The 17,852-nt window shown below is 39.4% G+C and overlaps 2 protein-coding genes across 2 annotated transcripts; both read left to right on the plus strand.

The window, feature by feature from the left end:
- Positions 1-700: 700 nt before the first annotated feature.
- On the plus strand, positions 701-4,832 carry LOC306782685 (NACHT, LRR and PYD domains-containing protein 3-like; the record flags this gene model as incomplete). The annotated part of the gene is made up of 7 exons (XM_079276129.1): positions 701-1,028; positions 1,484-1,561; positions 1,704-1,754; positions 1,861-3,670; positions 3,946-4,032; positions 4,221-4,388; positions 4,514-4,832. The coding sequence occupies 7 exons, from the start codon at positions 701-703 to the stop codon at positions 4,830-4,832; spliced, it is 2,841 nt and encodes a 946-aa protein (XP_079132255.1).
- A 2,865-nt stretch (positions 4,833-7,697) lies between these two features.
- On the plus strand, positions 7,698-17,118 carry LOC306782686 (uncharacterized protein; the record flags this gene model as incomplete). The annotated part of the gene is made up of 8 exons (XM_079276130.1): positions 7,698-7,743; positions 8,133-8,258; positions 8,636-8,947; positions 9,709-10,023; positions 14,702-15,055; positions 15,205-15,516; positions 16,627-16,732; positions 16,859-17,118. 8 exons carry the CDS (start codon positions 7,698-7,700, stop codon positions 16,965-16,967), a joined length of 1,680 nt encoding a protein of 559 aa, XP_079132256.1. The 3' UTR covers positions 16,968-17,118.
- Positions 17,119-17,852: the final 734 nt, after the last annotated feature.

Genomic DNA, 17,852 nt, shown 5'->3' on the forward strand with positions numbered 1-17,852 from the left:
GAAAGTTGAATACAACTGATTAATGATTCACTTTTCTGTCTGACACTGATCTATAGCTGTTTAGTTGACAATAAATATCCGTCAACGTAAGTAGGTCACCACAGTTATGCAAGAGGGTGGAAGCAAAGGTGAAAAGTGTCACGCTAGAACTTTTGTACTTCAGCAAGAGACTGTTTAGACTGCTGGTCTGTTCATATATTAAAAAAAACAATATAAGACTGTTTAGTCAGTGTTATTTATCAGCATTTCAGATTTTGAAGTCACAGTATGTTGTGAAAATACACGCAGTTTGATCATTTTCTTCACCTTGTGTGCTACTTCCAAGTCACTTGAGGGAATTGCCGCATTTCTGCAAGATCAAACAGAAGCGATTTATCAGAGGTAGGGAAAAAGACGTGAACACTTTGAACTATGGACCCTTTGAAAGGTTGTATTACAGTAAATCATGGCACTCCGCCTCCCTGCACCTTAAGACGGAACACAAAAGCTCTCCTGCAAACACTCACGACTGCAATGGCAAAACTAGACGAGAGGGAAAGTGACACAGAACATAACAATACAATATTTCTTTAAGGTAAGAAGGGCATATAATTCCTGACTGAACTGTACTTTTCATAGTTAGTATTCGGAGTGTAAGTTATTGGCTTGACATCTTGTGGTGTATTTGTTTTTTTTCTTTCCGACAGTATTTGCTGAAGTCATGAACTCAGCTCAGCAATTGCTCCGGTCCCAGAGGGACTTGCTGCTGAAGTGGACTGTTGACCACCCAGCACCCTTGCTGCGCTGGCTGCGTGATGCTGAGGTGCTGTCCTCTGCCCACTACCTGTCTCTGCTGGAGAGGTCACCTTCCAATGCCGTGGCCCAGGCTCTAGAGATAGTGTGCGCCACCGAGGACAGCAGCCTAAAGTTTCTGCAGGTGCTGAGGGAGGTGCAGGATTATTACGGCAGAGATCTGCAGGTCTGGGTGGAGAGACACTGCAAGGACGATCACGTCAGTAAGCCAGCACCTGCACCCATAAAAGTTGAAGGTGAGGTTGCTTTGATATACTGGTGATGACTGGGAGAATTTCGATAAACGCGTACGTTTAAAATTCAAGAAACTGTGAATACCGGTAATATTGTTTGCAATGTTTTGCCGTCCAAAATGACAGACTGGAACGAAATCCAGTTGTACTGCTTGTGTTACAGAGGTGTGAGAAGATTATTAACAGGGTACAATCAACTGTGATGTCTTGCCAAGTTATTTTCGTTGACTTTGGCAATGGAGGAGTGTAAATGGAAAACGAATATTCAGCTCAGCTATGATAAGATTTCTAGGAATTCGCCGGTCCCCCCACTTTGGTTCAGACTGAAATAACTGAACAACTGTGGATGGATAACCCAGTACCCAGCAGATGATTCCATTTCACTTTGTAATATCACTTTTGTCATATCTTATACATCAAATGCATAATTTACCATATGAATCATGTTATATCCACAGAGAAGAAGCCTAAAGGCCCCATTGCTAAACTGTTCAGAGGAAAGAGCAAGGGATTCACCCTGACTACTGAGGCTAAAGGTATGGATTTATTATCTTATCAAAAATGAGATATTAGAATATTATATGTATTATTTCTAATGTATTGTCTTGCTAGTGGTACAAAATACTTGACTTGACATGTTTAAAAACACATTCAAGTTAAATGATCTTCGTTGTGCAGCTAAAGAACAACTGAAACCCATCAGGAGTGCAAAGCTGGCCAACATCCGAGGTACGTCAATATCTTAGGCGAACTGAAGGAGATGAGTAAAAGTATTGATCTGATAGAAAAACTTGTTTGTTGACAAGACATTTCATCTTCCTGTCCTTCACTGCAGTTCCTATTTCTGCCCATAAAACAACCCTTCTGAAACGCACAGAGCAGTTAAAGTGCTACTCAGAGGGTGAGGGTGCGGCTTCAAACTCAGCTTCTCACATCGAGATCCGCTACACTGACCTTTTTGTGACAGAAGATGACGACTCGGTTGACAGCAGCCAACATGAGTACTTTGACCTGGCGAGCAGACGAGCTCGCATCTATGTCCACCAGGCTTGCCAGCGTATCCGGCCGTGCCATCTGCTGGGGCCCCAAGGAACATCGGGACGGCCCCCCAAACGGGTTAAAGTGAAGGGCATTGCTGGTATTGGAAAGAGCGTAGCAGTACAGAGACTCGTCTATGAGTGGGCGATTGGGAAGAACATGCGTGAGTTCACCTGCATTTTTGACCTGCGCTTCAGAGAGCTCAATCTGATTGAAGCACCACTGAGCTTATTGGCGCTGCTTGGAGAACGGTTCCGGTACCTGAAGGCAGCTCTGCCGGATCTTTTCACGTCACCAAGCTCCCTGCTCTTCATCTTAGATGGATTAGATGAGTTCAAATTCACCTTGGACTGGAGCAGTCCTGACAAAAACATAGACGTCCGTACGAAGGTGCCAGTGTCAGAGCTGATGGTGGCTTTGATCAAGGGAAGCCTTCTCCCAGAGGCATCAGTCATTCTCACGACAAGACCAACCACTGAAGCTCCCAAGCGCTTCTTCCAGAGATGTTGCGTGGTGCTGGGCTTCGAGGAGGACCAGGTGAAGGAATACACCACCAAGTTCTACAAAGACAAAGAAGTTGCTGAAAAAGTCTACAATTACATCTTGAACAATGACAACCTTTTCGTGCTGTCCTTCATCCCTCTTTATTGCTACATCATCTGCACCGCCATGGCTGAGTTCTTCTCTCCGGGATATCAAGATGTTGGTGACTCAAAGTCTCTGGAGCTAAACCCGCCCAGGACAGTCAGCGAGGTTTATTTATGCTACCTGTTTACAGCAGTCAAGCACCATGCGCTGAGGGGAAGTGCAGAGAGAGGCACCCCGAGATCTGAGGTTCTCTCACTGGCAAAGCAGCAACTGACAAACCTGGGAAAACTGGCTTATGAAAACCTTCTCCAGAAAAAGATCATGTTCAGCAGAGCAGATTTGGAGAGCTTCGGTGTTACGCCTGCTGATCTTCAGAGCACCTTTCTCTGTCACATCCTCCAGCCTCTCAGAGAGGAGACAGTGGAGATGTTTTCTTTCTTCCACTTGACCGTTCAAGAGCATCTGGCTGGGCTCTACTGCGCAATCAACCTCTCCAGCCAGGAGGACATAATCCAAGCTCTGGACTTCTGGTGCTTTGGGCTACCTCCGCCATCCTCCACAGCTGCACCCCTGCAAAACACGGACGTCAACACGGACAAGCTGGAGAGCCTCCAGATGTTCACGCGCTTCTTCATGGGAATGCTCCGAGCTCGGCTGGCAGGTCAGCTGGATGGCCTTGTTCTTTGCCCCATGGAGCGAGGGGTTGGCATCCCCGCCAGGTTGGGTTTGTGGTTCCAAGACCAGTTTAAGGGTAGAAAGCTCAAGAACCGGGCAGCCCTGAATCTCCTCCACTGCCTGATGGAGTTCCACACGCAGGAAGCCACCAGCATGGCAGCGCCGGAGATCAAGAATCTCAACCTGTTTAAAATGAAGCTGAGTGTTGTGGACTGTGCCGCTATGCACTACGTGCTGCAGTTCTCGCCCCACACGCTGCAGGAGCTCAACTTAGGCTACTCCAACATTGGAAACAGAGGACTAAACAGACTGATGCCAATCCTACACCGATGTGAATCCCTCTAGTGAGTAACTGACTCGACTATTATTAACCCATCAAACAGATGACAAATACTAACTGAATTGGATAAGTCTGCGTTTAAATTTTCTGGCTGGCCGATTCCTTTCTGTGTAGAGTTCATATCGTCTTCTTGTGTCTGCATGCTTGTCAGTTCGTGTGTGATAGACTAACAAGCTGCGTGTTCCCGAGCATGCATGACCCTGAGCATAATATGCCTTCGTGAAAAGGGATGAATGGACTGCCAAGAACAACGTTGACCTCATGTTTACTCTCTTTCAGTTTGAGATACAACTGCCTGGATAAGCAAGCAGCTATTTTAGAATCAGCGGTTCTGAAATCAAATGAGTGCCAAGTTAAGAAGCTCTTGTAAGTCATTACTATTATAATATCACTTTGTCAGTATGTCACAATAATTACTATAATCAACCAATCTAGGCTATGCCTTGGTTTGAGATACGCTGATCCTTCTGGCTCAAAGCCCTTGCTATGAGTCATTAGACACAATACTATTTATGTATTTAACAGCGACACAATTTTTCTACGCGTGTGTACAGCATGTGTGGCAACAACCTGGGTCCAGAGGGGGTTTTGGTGCTGTGGAACGCTCTGGAGCGCAACACCACTTTGGAGGAACTCTATCTGGACATCACCGGCATCACAGAGCGAGGAACAGAAAACATCGTCGCCTGCCTCAGCAAAAACACCTCTCTGAAGACACTGACGTAAGCCTAAAACACATCAACTTCTGCTCAGTGTTCTCAATGTAACAATGTATGGAAACACTGCCATCTAGTGTGAGTTAATGCCTTGAACAGAGCTCTTACCCGGGTATTTTCTCCTTCATCAGCATTGTTGGGAATGACATCGGAGAGGTGGGGAGGAGGAGGCTGAGGGAGCTGGAGCAACGTCGGCCGGACCTCCGAATTATTGCAAACTTTGTGGATGACCTTGGATTACTTCAGGCGTACCTGGACTGGGTGGAGGAGATCCGGGCAGACAGAGACCAGATGGACTCTGTGAAGAACGCCGATGCCCTGCAGTCGGTGCTGAAGGGGCTCCGGGTGGCAGGAGAACAGGTGGAGAAAGGACAGAACGCAGAGAAAGCTAAGGAGCTCCGGGCAAATATTGAAGAGTTGCTGAACTCTTCCACAAATCTGATTGGATGAAGACAAGTTATGTAGCAGATTGTGTGTAAGGGTTGGGGGCAGATGCTTTCATATCATCCACCATGAGTCAAATAACAATCTGACTTCAATCTGTAAAAGTGGAATTCATATAAATCCGACTGCTCTGTTTGGGATCCTGTAGAGCTGAACCCTCTTTAACAACTCAAAAATATACTCAACATTCTTTTATCAGCTTGATTCTTCATGACTTTTATGAGAATTGCTTACAAACAATCAATTTTGAACAAATGAAATGTTTCAGATGTCAGCTATGTTCCGTTTGTGGTCTCAGACACACGATTTATACTTAACCACGACATGATTCTTCTCCTCATTCATTGTTTAATATTGTACTAAGGCAATAATTTGGGTTCAGTGGGGTTATTTTGGAGCTGGGGACTGATCAGGACTGAAGATAATGACGTAAGAATGTGACGTATCAGTTAGATCGGTGTTGAGAACGCTTTGTACGCAGCACTTCACCTCCCAGATCCTAAAGTGTAGTGATAGTTTGGTCTTATGTCGTATAAAATCATTGTCAAACAGGGAGGTAGAACCCGAAGCGGTTTAATTGACATTAAACTTAACTAACATGCCATGTTTGATAATATATTTCCACATTTTGGACACATTCTGACAGACAAATGATATATATGTATTTGTTTTGATGCAAAGCCCTGATATCATTTAAAACATGGCTCCCTAATTACTATAATAATAATGCATTTTGGTCATTTGTGTATTTGAAGGAAATACAATGGTTGATTTTTACATATTTTATACATACAGCAGCGGTGTCTGTCGGCCAAACAATGAGGAAGTAAATGACAAATTGATTTCAAAACAACCATTACTTGTGACATTGCAAACCTAAGAATGGAATGTTAATGTTGACTCTTATTTTCTCTTTCTCAGCTTCAACAGCATTGAACTGCAGACTTTCCTGAATTTTGACTTGTTGTGAACACCGTGTTGTTTTCATAACTGAGGACCACTACTGCTAGGAGACACATTTTTACCTTAGCAAACTGTGTAGCTCTTCTGTTGAAAATGTGCTGCAAAGATTACTCACTTGCTTGCACTCGTGCAACTTCCTCATTTTGAAAAAATTTCTACGAACTCTCTGAAAAGGCAACATCCCCTCTCGGGAACTTGACTTCAACAGAACATCTCTCATCCATCCGTAAAACAGACCTGGTGAAAACGTAAGTCATTATCATTTCCACAAGAAAGCATATGAATAAGTCAAAACTTAAGTTTAAAATAGCAAGATTTTTGATGGATGTAAGTTTGGTTCACTCTGCTTTAAATCAACCATCACATATTTGCAAATTTTGAAAGGAGAGCAAAAATAATTAACAGATGGTTATTGAGAAATTATTATTTTTTTAAATGTTGAACGTTTAGAAGGGCATTCAATTCTATATTTTTTTAAATAGTTTGACACTGCTCTACAATTATTAGTTAATTAAAAATAATTTTAAATAAAATCAGTAGATACAATTGTTGTATGTTTTAGCATATCACTTCCTTTTTTCTTTTTGATTATCATCATGTCTCTTCTTTACCATGTTGTGAAATGTGTGTTTGCACATCAGTTAACATTTCTTCACCATTTCCGAAAAAATAAATACAAATGTTTACAGTACAGAAACATCATGTTGACTAAATTACTACTGATCAATGTCATTGTTCTATTTTGGTTTTATAATTTTCAAAATAGTGATGTATTATTTATCTTCTTTATTGTGATGAATTAGTGTCATCTTAGTGGAGATTAGAAAAAATATGTAGGTTCAACAAAATGTCCATCTGAATACTGAAGTCACGTTATGCCTTCAAATAAACACCGCTCTAAAGAAAGATGGCTGGACCTCTGAATTTCCTTCTGATTGTCAGTCTGCTGCAAGGTGAGATGGGATTCATTCATATGTGGCCAAACAACCACAAAGATAACGAAAAGTCAGAAAAACAAGTTCTTCAGCAGACACGTGAGCAGTAAACGTTCTTCTTCAGGATGTGTGTGTTGTGTTTGGTGCCCTGCGTGGAGAGTTTAAGGTCGTCTTTCCAAAGTGAATAATGGTTCTGAGTGGATCCTGTGTGACCACCCACTGCTTCTTTGACGTGACAGCTGAACATGAATCAAACTTGAAAGCCACATGTGCAATATGGAAAAATGATGGCGGGACTGTTGTGTTTGACAGCAGGAATCCACAAACAGCGATAATAAATGATGACTAAATGAGACTTGACAATAAAAGACTGCACCACAACCCTGAACCACTTGCAACCTGCTCACAGCGAAACATATTTCTTCAGAGTAGAATGCAACAATCCCCTGAAACACAGTTTTCTTTCACTTCACTCGTTTCCTTTGGGGAACTGCTTCGGTCTTGTTTATGCGATTATTGCAATTTGCAAATAGGATACAAAATGGAGAGAAATTATTGTTTGTTAATATCAACATTGACATTCCCACCAGCTGATCCTCCCAGACCGACCGATAATTAGATCTCCCTTTTTCTCCATGTGAATAATAAATAGGTGTGCTGCTTCAGCCTGCCCTCATGAGATGTTGACACACCTGAAATAATCTAATTTTGTTGGGATTCAGTTGAGTTTCATTGTCTCAGAATCACATACAGGCTACTTCTGAACCTTCACATTGATAAAGACCAAGAACAAATATAAACTCGGGAAAACATTTCTCCACCAGCAACCTCTGCAAATATTGTGTTGAATAGTGGCCTCATAAATAATCCTTGATCTGAAAACCTTAAATAATGAATCAGCGATGAAATGCTCTAACAAGTGAACCGTTTCCTGTGTAATCTCCAGAGTTTCTGACTCTCCTGACACACAAAGATGGCTGCAGCTCTGACTCTCCTTCTCATTGGTTCTCTGCTGCAAGGTGAGCTGAAGTTCATTCACATATTGAATCATTGAGTATTAAAAATGATCAAAAACTATCACTACACAATGTTAGTCAAGTATTCACACCGCAGTACAACAGTATCTGTAATACATGCAGCAAATGAAGAACCCAGTGAGCTGCAAAAGTCTTCTGCTGCCTTTTTCTTAAAACTTGAATCTGATGGCTGAATAATGTATTTAATCTAAACATCGAGAAAAATAAACACTGTGGGAACAAAGCAGAATCTTTACATTCATCATTTTGGATTCATTCTAGAATAAGGTACAGTGGTAAGATTTTAGCAAGGCAACCAAACAGTAAAAGTCCTCATGACTGTAAAGTATTATTCACTTGTTCTTGTTGAAGATGTGTTTCTTGTGTTTCAGGTGCCCTGTGTGGAGAGTTTAAGGTGTCTATGCCGCAGACTATAGAGGTTCTGAGAGGATCCTGTGTGACCATCCCCTGCTCCTTTGAGATACCGGACGAATATGAATCACACTTAGATTACCCATGTAGAGCATTATGGATGAATTTTCAGAGGACTGTTGTGTTTGACAGCAGTAATCCACAAACAAGTACAAAGAATGGAGAACTGAGAGGAGACCTGAGAAGAAAAGACTGCACCACAACCCTGAACAACATGCAACCTGCTGACAGCAACAACTATTTCCTCAGGCTGAAATGTGACAAAGGCCTGACTTATAATTTTTTTGCTGATCTAATCTCTATTTCAGTCACAGGTATTAAAGACTGTTTACTTACATTTCACTCGTTCATTTCTCTTGTAGAACTGCTCTGACCTTGTTTTGCATTCGTTGCATTTGTCAAATCGTAAACAAAATGGAGAACTGATTGTTTCGTGACTGATTCAAATGTACCTTCTCACCAGATGTTCCTCCCAGACCGACTCTGACTCCGTCAGCGCTGAAGGAGAAGGAGGGAACCTCAGTGAGTTTGACGTGCTCTGCTCCAGCTCCCTGTCTGTCTCCTCCTCCAGCTCTGACATGGACCCCCGTCCTGGGTGAGAGTGTGGAGACACTGCAGGAGAATCAGGACAAAACTAAAGCCAAGACCTCTGTTATGACCTTCACTGCCTCTCAAAACCATCATGGAAAGACAATCTCCTGTACGGCCACCTACAACAAACAAGATGGCAGCACTGAGTCAGCTGGTAGTACAAGTTTAACAGCTGATATCTCATGTGAGTTCATTTATCCTCATTCATCTCATCCTCATATTTTAATTGAAATGATCTTGTCTTTTAGCTTTTTAGACTTTTGTTAAATCTTGTTCAAAATGTAGTTTTTCACAGTTTTCCTACATTTACTAAACCATTAATGGATTGATCGTAACAGTAATTTACAGATTAATTAATAATGAAAATAATAGTTAGTTGCAGCTCCAGGTTAAAGGTCAAAATTGTCACTTTGGGAAACAGCAACAGCCATTTAAATATGCTCCATGAAATTCTAGTAGGGGAGCTCGAAATTGAGGTTTCATGAAGTGTGCTCTCTCTCTCTCTCTCTCTCCCTCTCTCTCTCTCTCTCTCTCTCCCTCTCTCTCTCTCTCTCCCTCTCTCTCTCTCTCTCTCTCCCTCTCTCTCTCGCTCTCTCTCGTGACTGAATCTGCATTTGTTTCAATACAATATCAGATTATATTACAAAGACACCACAGTGTCAGTCCGTCCCTCTGTGATCGCTTTCTAATTAACATAATATATATATATATATATATATATATATATATATATATATATTCTTTTTTTTACTATTTGTTTTATATAAATTTGGCAAATTGAGTTAATGTTACCAGAGCCCCTCATCTGTATAGAAGGAAAAAATGTGACGAAATGATATAAATACATCGGCAAATTAACAAATGTTACTTGTACTTACAGGTAAAACTAACCTAACCTAAATGACTTGAGACTAAACTTGTCTGTCTTCTCTAAATGCATTGCAGTTGCTCCTCAGATCCTGTCCTCATCTGACTGCATCAAAGCTGCAGACCAGCTCAACTGTTCCTGCAGGACTGTGGGAAATCCTTCTCCCACTTTACTCTGGTATTTGGATGGGTCACCTGTCAATCACTCTGACAAGCTTGTAATGAGCAATGAGCCTCTAAATGACACAGGTCTGTGGAGCACCATCACTGTGAATGGACCGCAGGAGAAGGATCTTTCCACCTTGCTCTGCTGCAGCTCCAACTCTCTGGGATCTGCAACTCAACGATTTTATGTCTACAGCCTTGAGGCTCAGACATCTGCTCAAAGTCAAGGTCTGTATTCTGTGCTGAAAACAAGTCTTAATGAAAAGTCGGAAACTATCAGGATTACTTGAAATTAACTTGATCTGGAACCCAGTGCCACATTCTCTATATCTGTTATGTATAATACCTCTATTTAGTGCTTTTGATTTGTTGAATTTTAGACTGACTGCCTTGTAGTGGAGGGGAGACACGTGGAGGGGACATGACTCACTCTTGGTTTCAGCTTCTAGAATATTGATCCATCAAGTCTGTGATAGATTTGCACAACAGAACAACAAACACATTTATTACAAATAACAGTCAAGCATTTACGACAACATCACAGTCTGTTTCAACCTACACTGCTTACTACTAAGACTAAACAACAAAAATACTGTAAATTATTCACTTGTGCTATTTCTTGGATTTTGTGTTCATTAAATATTCTCTTCTATAATACTTTTATAAACTACATTATACATGATGTAACACCTCAAAACAGAGCCATTATAATTACGCTTTTGTGTTTAATACACCCCCCAAAACAACACATCAATCTTCACTTGCGTCCAAAATGTACTTCCTCAAAATAGTATATGAATGCTTCTGACTAACCTTCACGTTCTTCCGTTCTCTCTCAAACTGATTGTTCAGGTCGAGTTACGTTGACATTCTTCATCGTGACAGTTGCTGTTCTAACGGCAGCGCTGATATGCGCTCTACTGTTTGCTATCAGGTAGGTAACAGCTTGGTACACCGTGAATGTTTCCGACTACCTCTGCGCATCAAGGTTATTGTTGTTCATTCAACTTTAGCAGAAATAATGACTCTATATAGTCTCACCGCTCTGTGAGTGGACTAACTCCTGTCCGAAACCAGTGTTTAACACTTTCAATTTATTATAAATTCACAAAATAATGAATACATTTTTATTAAAAATAAGTAAAATTTTAAGTATGTAAAGTCACAGTGGCTTCCTCATTTTTAAGTCTTGCAGGTTGTTATAAAAAAGCAGCACAACCTTTAAGGAACTTCACTTCTCTACACATCTTTTATCTATCTGCTCAAAAGACCTGAAGAAAATGTAAGTCATCACAACGTCTTATATGACACATTAAATCATCAAAATTGCGTTTGAAAATAATGTAAAATTCAAAAAACTTTAGATTAATAAACAATTTTAAAAGTAGGAAGTAAAGAAATTAATTATATTCAAATGCAAAACATTTAAGCCGACATTCGATTGAGCTTTTGGACATTGTTACCATTGAACATATTCGTTTATAAATGCTTTGTAAATACAAAGAAGATAAATTAATAAAAAAACACTGTATGTTTGTCACTTTCACCTTCAGCATTAGTTAATAGTTATTTCTTCCTTCATCAGCTTTGTTGGGTAATAACCTCACATAAGGTGGGGAAAAGGAGGGACAGGGAGCCCACAATCACAAATCACATGTTTGCTTCAGAGGGCTTTACAATCTTCTGTACACTTATTATAACAATCGTAGTCTGTGGACATTGTGGACCGTACAGTGGAGTTCTTCTCTTGGCTGTTGCTGGTGTATCTCTCAGTGTGAACGTCTTGTACACAGTCTGCATGGCGTTCCTTTGGTGTGTGATTTCACTGGATTGTACTTTTTGTAATGAAAGCTCTATTGATGGAAGAACAGTGCTGCTTTTAGAAAACAAAATATATATTTATTTACATATATGGATTTTTCTTTGTTGTCCTCAAAGGAAATCCAGAAAGAGAGTGACGCCAAAAGAAGTGGACCAAACTTACATGTCATTGGATCCCAGAGACAGATCTCCAGAGTATGATGTCATTGCCCAAAGTTCAAGATGACTCTTCATAATCATCAAATAACGTGACTGAAGGATTTCTGTATTTCATTTATTGAGACAAACGTGTGATTTGTGATATGAGAGCTATTAAATCAATATTCTACGAGCGGTTGGGCTTCAAACAATGTCATTTAAATACTTTCTTAAATGTTTGAGGTTCTGTTGATCAAGAGTAGTTTTATAAAGAACAGAAAATACATTTTGACTGAGGAGATGTACATCTCCTTCTAAGGACTTTCTTCATAGGAAATAAAGACAGAACGTGAAGCCAGATGAAGAGAACACGGTTTACATATATCATTGGATCAAACAGACCAGTCTCAGTAGTGTAGAGTCATTACAAAATGACGGTGACATCGTCCACTAAGTGCCTTGATGATAATTCGGCGACTACACAGAAATATTTCCTGGAATTCATTACACTTCGACAGGTACTCCAACATGGCATATATTTATGTTTTAGTGTAATCACAGTACACAATAACACAGTAACATGAGCAGATACACAAAGCAATGCAACATAGCACTGCAATAAATACTAGAGATGCTAGCTCTGTGGGGCTACACTGTTAAAGTATCACTGAAACTGGATCACAGAGGTATTCAGTTTACTTTGTTGTCACTTTTGAGTTGGTGGTGTTTTTGTTCTTGGTGTAGTTTCTGGGGGTGTTTTTGTTTCGTGCTGTATTATATTTCCAGGTGTATTTTGTCTCTTAAAGGTACAGTACATAGGTATGTCATCAACACAGCAAACGACTGAACTGGGTGAACTCTTCTCTCACATTCTGAGGTTCCTGTAGGGCTGTTGAGTTTGACTGTTTCACATCGTAACATGTTGTATCACTGTTTCCCTCTCATACATGAGAATAATTAACAGTCCTGTATTGTCTTTAACTTTGCATTACTGATGTTCTCTTGGATGCAGCTTCGCTTTAAAAATAATGTCATTAAGTGTTGCATGAAATCATATTCGACTTTTGTGTTGAATTGAATTTGACTGAGGATGAATTTGCTATCACCATATTTTTTTAAGCAATTTAATAACTTACATAGCTGCAAGATCTCTACTGTTTTATGATCATGTTAATTATCATGGGAAAGTTAATTGAGTATATGTCATCGCCTTCTCCATCCAGATGTACTGGTCAGTCTGTAGATTATACTATCAGTCTAATTGGTGTGATTTCAGTATATAGTTTGAATATGTTAATGTTTTATAATATCTGTGCAAATTGCTTTGACAATAAAGGCTCATTATAGGTTTTTGTTGTGTTTTAATCATTTGCAGAAATTCCCTTGACCATGTTGGTCATGCAAACATTTTGTTTCATTTTAGGCAAAAAGATTCAATATTTGGATAAAAAAAAGAATATATTTGTGGGTAAAGTAAAAGCTCGGTTTAGAAAAAATGTGGGACTGTCTAAAATCATTTCTGATAAATAAGTACATTTCATAGTCGCACCCATGCGCCCTTTAGTGACTTCCTCATTTTCAAGTCTTGCTGTTTGAAAAAGCAGCACAACTTTTAAGGAACTTCACTTCTCTACACATCTTCCATCTATCTGCACGAAAGACCTGAAGAAAATGTAAGTCATCATATCTTTCTATGACAAATATAAATCATCAAAACTGACTTCAAGTAAAATACTAAACACTAAAGACGTAAACATTAAGTAAATAAACTTTAGAACAATGAACAATTTCAAAAGTAAAAATTTATATAAATTTGTCAAAAGGGGCAAAACTTCTATTCAAAACTTTGAAACTTTTAATCCGTCATTTGGTTGTGGTTTTGGACATTGTTACTGTTGAAAAGATTTGCCTAAAACAAAAGATATTAGTACATATAATAAAAGAATTAACTGTTTGTCGGTTTTGCTTTCAGCAATTAGCTTCCTGTTTTTCCATTTCATCATCATTTCTTCTTACAAGTTATAAATAGCAGCATGTTGTTGCAAGATGAACTGAATATTAAAGCATAACAAACAATTATTTGTGTTTCTCTCACTCTCAGTCGAAACACTAAACCAGGATTACTCTTTTGTTGAATATCTCCATCAGCAGCTTTCATAAAAGCCTGGCAAAATTGTAAAAAAAAAAAAAAGAATTAGTAATGTTTAACTTAATTGTTCAATTGTGTGATTGTGTTGACACACCAAAAATAATTGAATTCAGTTTAGTTTCATTGTCTTAGAATCATGTACAGTCTTCACATTGATGAAGATCAAAAACAAATACAAGCTCAGCAAAACATTTCTCCATCAGAAACCTCTGCAAATATTGTGTTCAATAGTTGCCTCTTTAATAAACCTTCCTCTAAAAATCTTAAATAATCTTTAAATCGTTAATTCGGGATGAAATGCTCGAACAAGTGAACTGTTTCCTGTGTAATCTCCAGAGTTTCTGACTCTCCTGACACACAAAGATGGCTGCAGCTCTGACTCTCCTTCTCATTGGTTCTCTGCTGCAAGGTGAGCGGAAGTTCATTCACATATTGAATCATTGAGTATTAAAAATGATCAAAAACTATCACTACACAACGTTAGTCAAGTATTCACACCGCAGTACAACAGTATCTGTAATACATGCAGCAAATGAAGAACTCAGTGAGCTGCAAAAGTCTTCTGCTGCCTTTTTCTTAAAACTTGAATCTGATGGCTGAATAATGTATTTAATCTAAACATCGAGAAAAATAAACACTGTGGGAACAAAGCAGAATCTTTACATTCATCATTTTGGATTCATTCTAGAATAAGGTATAGTGGTAAGATTTTAGCAAGGCAACCAAACAGTAAAAGTCCTCATGACTGTAAAGTATTATTCACTTGTTCTTGTTGAAGATGTGTTTCTTGTGTTTCAGGTGCCCTGTGTGGAGAGTTTAAGGTGTCTATGCCGCAGACTATAGAGGTTCTGAGAGGATCCTGTGTGACCATCCCCTGCTCCTTTGAGATACAGGACCAATATGAATCACACTTAGAAAACCCATGTAGAGTAATGTGGATTAATTATCAAAACATTGTTGTGTTTGACAGCAGTAATCCACAAACAAGTACAAATAATGGAGAACTGAGAGGAGACCTGAGAAGAAAAGACTGCACCACAACCCTGAACAACATGCAACCTGCTGACAGCAACAACTATTTCCTCAGGCTGGAATGTGACAAAGGCCTGCAAATTAATTTTATTGCTGATCAAATCTCTATTTCATTCACAGGTATTAAAGACTGTTTACTTACATTTCACTCGTTCATTTCTCTTGTAGAACTGCTCTGACCTTGTTTTGCATTCGTTGCATTTGTAAAATCGTAAACAAAATGGAGAACTGATTGTTTCGTGACTGATTCAAATGTACCTTCTCACCAGATGTTCCTCCCAGACCGACACTGACTCCGTCAGCGCTGAAGGAGAAGGAGGGAACCTCAGTGAGTTTGACGCGCTCTGCTCCAGCTCCCTGTCTGTCTCCTCCTCCAGCTCTGACATGGACCCCCGTCCTGGGTGAGAGTGTGGAGACACTGCAGGAGAATCAGAACAAAACTAAAGCCAAGACCTCTGTTATGACCTTCACTGCCTCTCAAAACCATCATGGAAAGACAATCTCCTGTACGGCCACCTACAACAAACAAGATGGCAGCACTGAGTCAGCTGTTAGTACAAGTTTAACAGCTGATATCTCATGTGAGTTCATTTGTCCTCATTCATTGTAATTATAGATATTTTAATTGAAATGATCTTGTCTTTTAGCTTCTTTGACTTAGTTTGAATCAGGGCTGAAATAATTTGTCGGTTAATCCATTAGTCAACTGACAAAATAATAATTGTCAACAATTTGGATCAAGGATTAATAGTTTTAATGCAATTGATTCATTTGAAGACGCTTTCTCAGCCTCTGGAACATTCTGACGGGCATTTTTCTGATTTGTCTTACATTACATAACCTTCATTTAACATTCTCTTCTTTTGTGCTGCTGAAGTCTAATTTAAAGCTCTCCTACTGCTGTTTCTGCACTTCCACTGTGTTGCAGCTTATACAAATTAATATGCAAATTGTAAAGCACAAACAAGATTTTAAAGTTGTGCAAAATATATGATGTTGGTGATAGATTTCTCCACTGCACTTCAGAAGGAAGTATTGGAACAATTTTTCACAATTCAGTTTTTATCCTGCAGCACATTTAAGGTTGTCTGCAGCCTTCAGTGGGTTATTCCACGATGAACCAAGTCAGTTTACAAAAGGCAGAACTGTGCTCTCTCGCTCTCTCTCCAATGATTCTGCACCAAGCTTTATCTCGTGCTGAGTAATCAAAGTGCAGTGGGTAGGATCCCCAAGAACAAGAAAAAAAGGGACAATTTTCAAAAAGGTGTCAGCATTCAAACTTTACAAGAAGAAGTTTGACACAATCTGCCTTTGTTTCAAAACAAATACCAGATTATATTACTTCTAAAAATTACACAAATTATTTATTCTTCATTTTTCAGATTCACCCAAAGACACAATTGTGACAGTCCGTCCCTCTGGTCCAGTACCAGAGGGCAGTAATGTGACCCTGACATGCAGCAGTACTGATATTAGAAATGACGTGTCTTTCTATTTACCAAACTAAAGTGAACGTTGGGGTTGCAACACCTGATTAAAACCTTGAAGTGTCCTGACTGAAGTATTTACAGCTGCCCTGTGGTATGAATGGGGATGAGTGGCTAAAACACAGCTACTGAACCACTGTTGAATGAATGAAACACTTGAACAGGGATATGATATGTCGAGTGTTGTGTTATTTCTCATGACAGGTTCAGATCAACATTGTGGACCGTACAGTGGAGTTCTTCTCTTGGCTGTTGCTGGTGTATCTCTCAGTGTGAACGTCTTGTACACAGTCTGCATGGCGTTCCTTTGGTATGTGATTTCACTGGATTGTACTTTTTGTAATGAAAGCTCTATTGATGGAAGAACAGTGCTGCTTTTAGAAAACAAAATATATATTTATTTACATATATGGATTTTTCTTTGTTGTCCTCAAAGGAAATCCAGAAAGAGAGTGAAGCCAAAAGAAGTGGACCAAACTTACATGTCATTGGATCCCAGAGACAGATCTCCAGAGTATGATGTCATTGCCCAAAGTTCAAGATGACTCTGTAAACATCCACTGATCTTCGTAAACATCCACTGATCTTCATAATCATCAAATAACGTGACTGAAGGATTTCTGTATTTCATTTATTGAGACAAACGTGTGATTTGTGATCTGAGCGCTATTAAATCAATATTCTACGGGCGGTTGGGCTTCAAACAATGTCATTTAAATACTTTCTTAAATGTTTGAGGTTCTGTTGATCAAGAGTAGTTTTATAAAGAACAGAAAATACATTTTGACTGAGGAGATGTACATCTCCTTCTAAGGATTTTCTTCATAGGAAATAAAGAAAGAACGTGAAGCCAGATGAAGAGAACACGGTTTACATAGCATTGGATCAAACAGACCAGTCTCAGTAGTGTAGAGTCATTACAAAATGACGGTGACATCGTCCACTAAGTGCCTTGATGATTATTCGGCGACTACACAGAAATATTTCCTGGAATTCATTACACTTCGACAGGTACTCCAACATGGCATATATTTATGTTTTAGTGTAATCACAGTACACAATAACACAGTAACATGAGCAGATACACAAAGCAATGCAACATAGCACTGCAATAAATACTAGAGATGCTAGCTCTGTGGGGCTACACTGTTAAAGTATCACTGAAACTGGATCACAGAGGTATTCAGTTTACTTTGTTGTCACTTTTGAGTTGGTGGTGTTTTTGTTCTTGGTGTAGTTTTTGGGGGTGTTTTTGTTTCGTGCTGTATTATATTTCCATATAATTCCATTATATTTTGTATTGTATTTTGTCTCTTAAAGGTACAGCACATAGGTATGTCATCAACACAGCAAACGACTGAACTGGGTGAACTCTTCTCTCACATTCTGAGGTTCATGTAGGGCTGTTGAGTTTGACTGTTTCACATCGT

This window comes from Melanostigma gelatinosum (genome assembly GCF_949748355.1).
Source record: "Melanostigma gelatinosum genome assembly, chromosome: 9".
In the NCBI taxonomy this organism is placed as follows: domain Eukaryota; kingdom Metazoa; phylum Chordata; class Actinopteri; order Perciformes; family Zoarcidae; genus Melanostigma; species Melanostigma gelatinosum.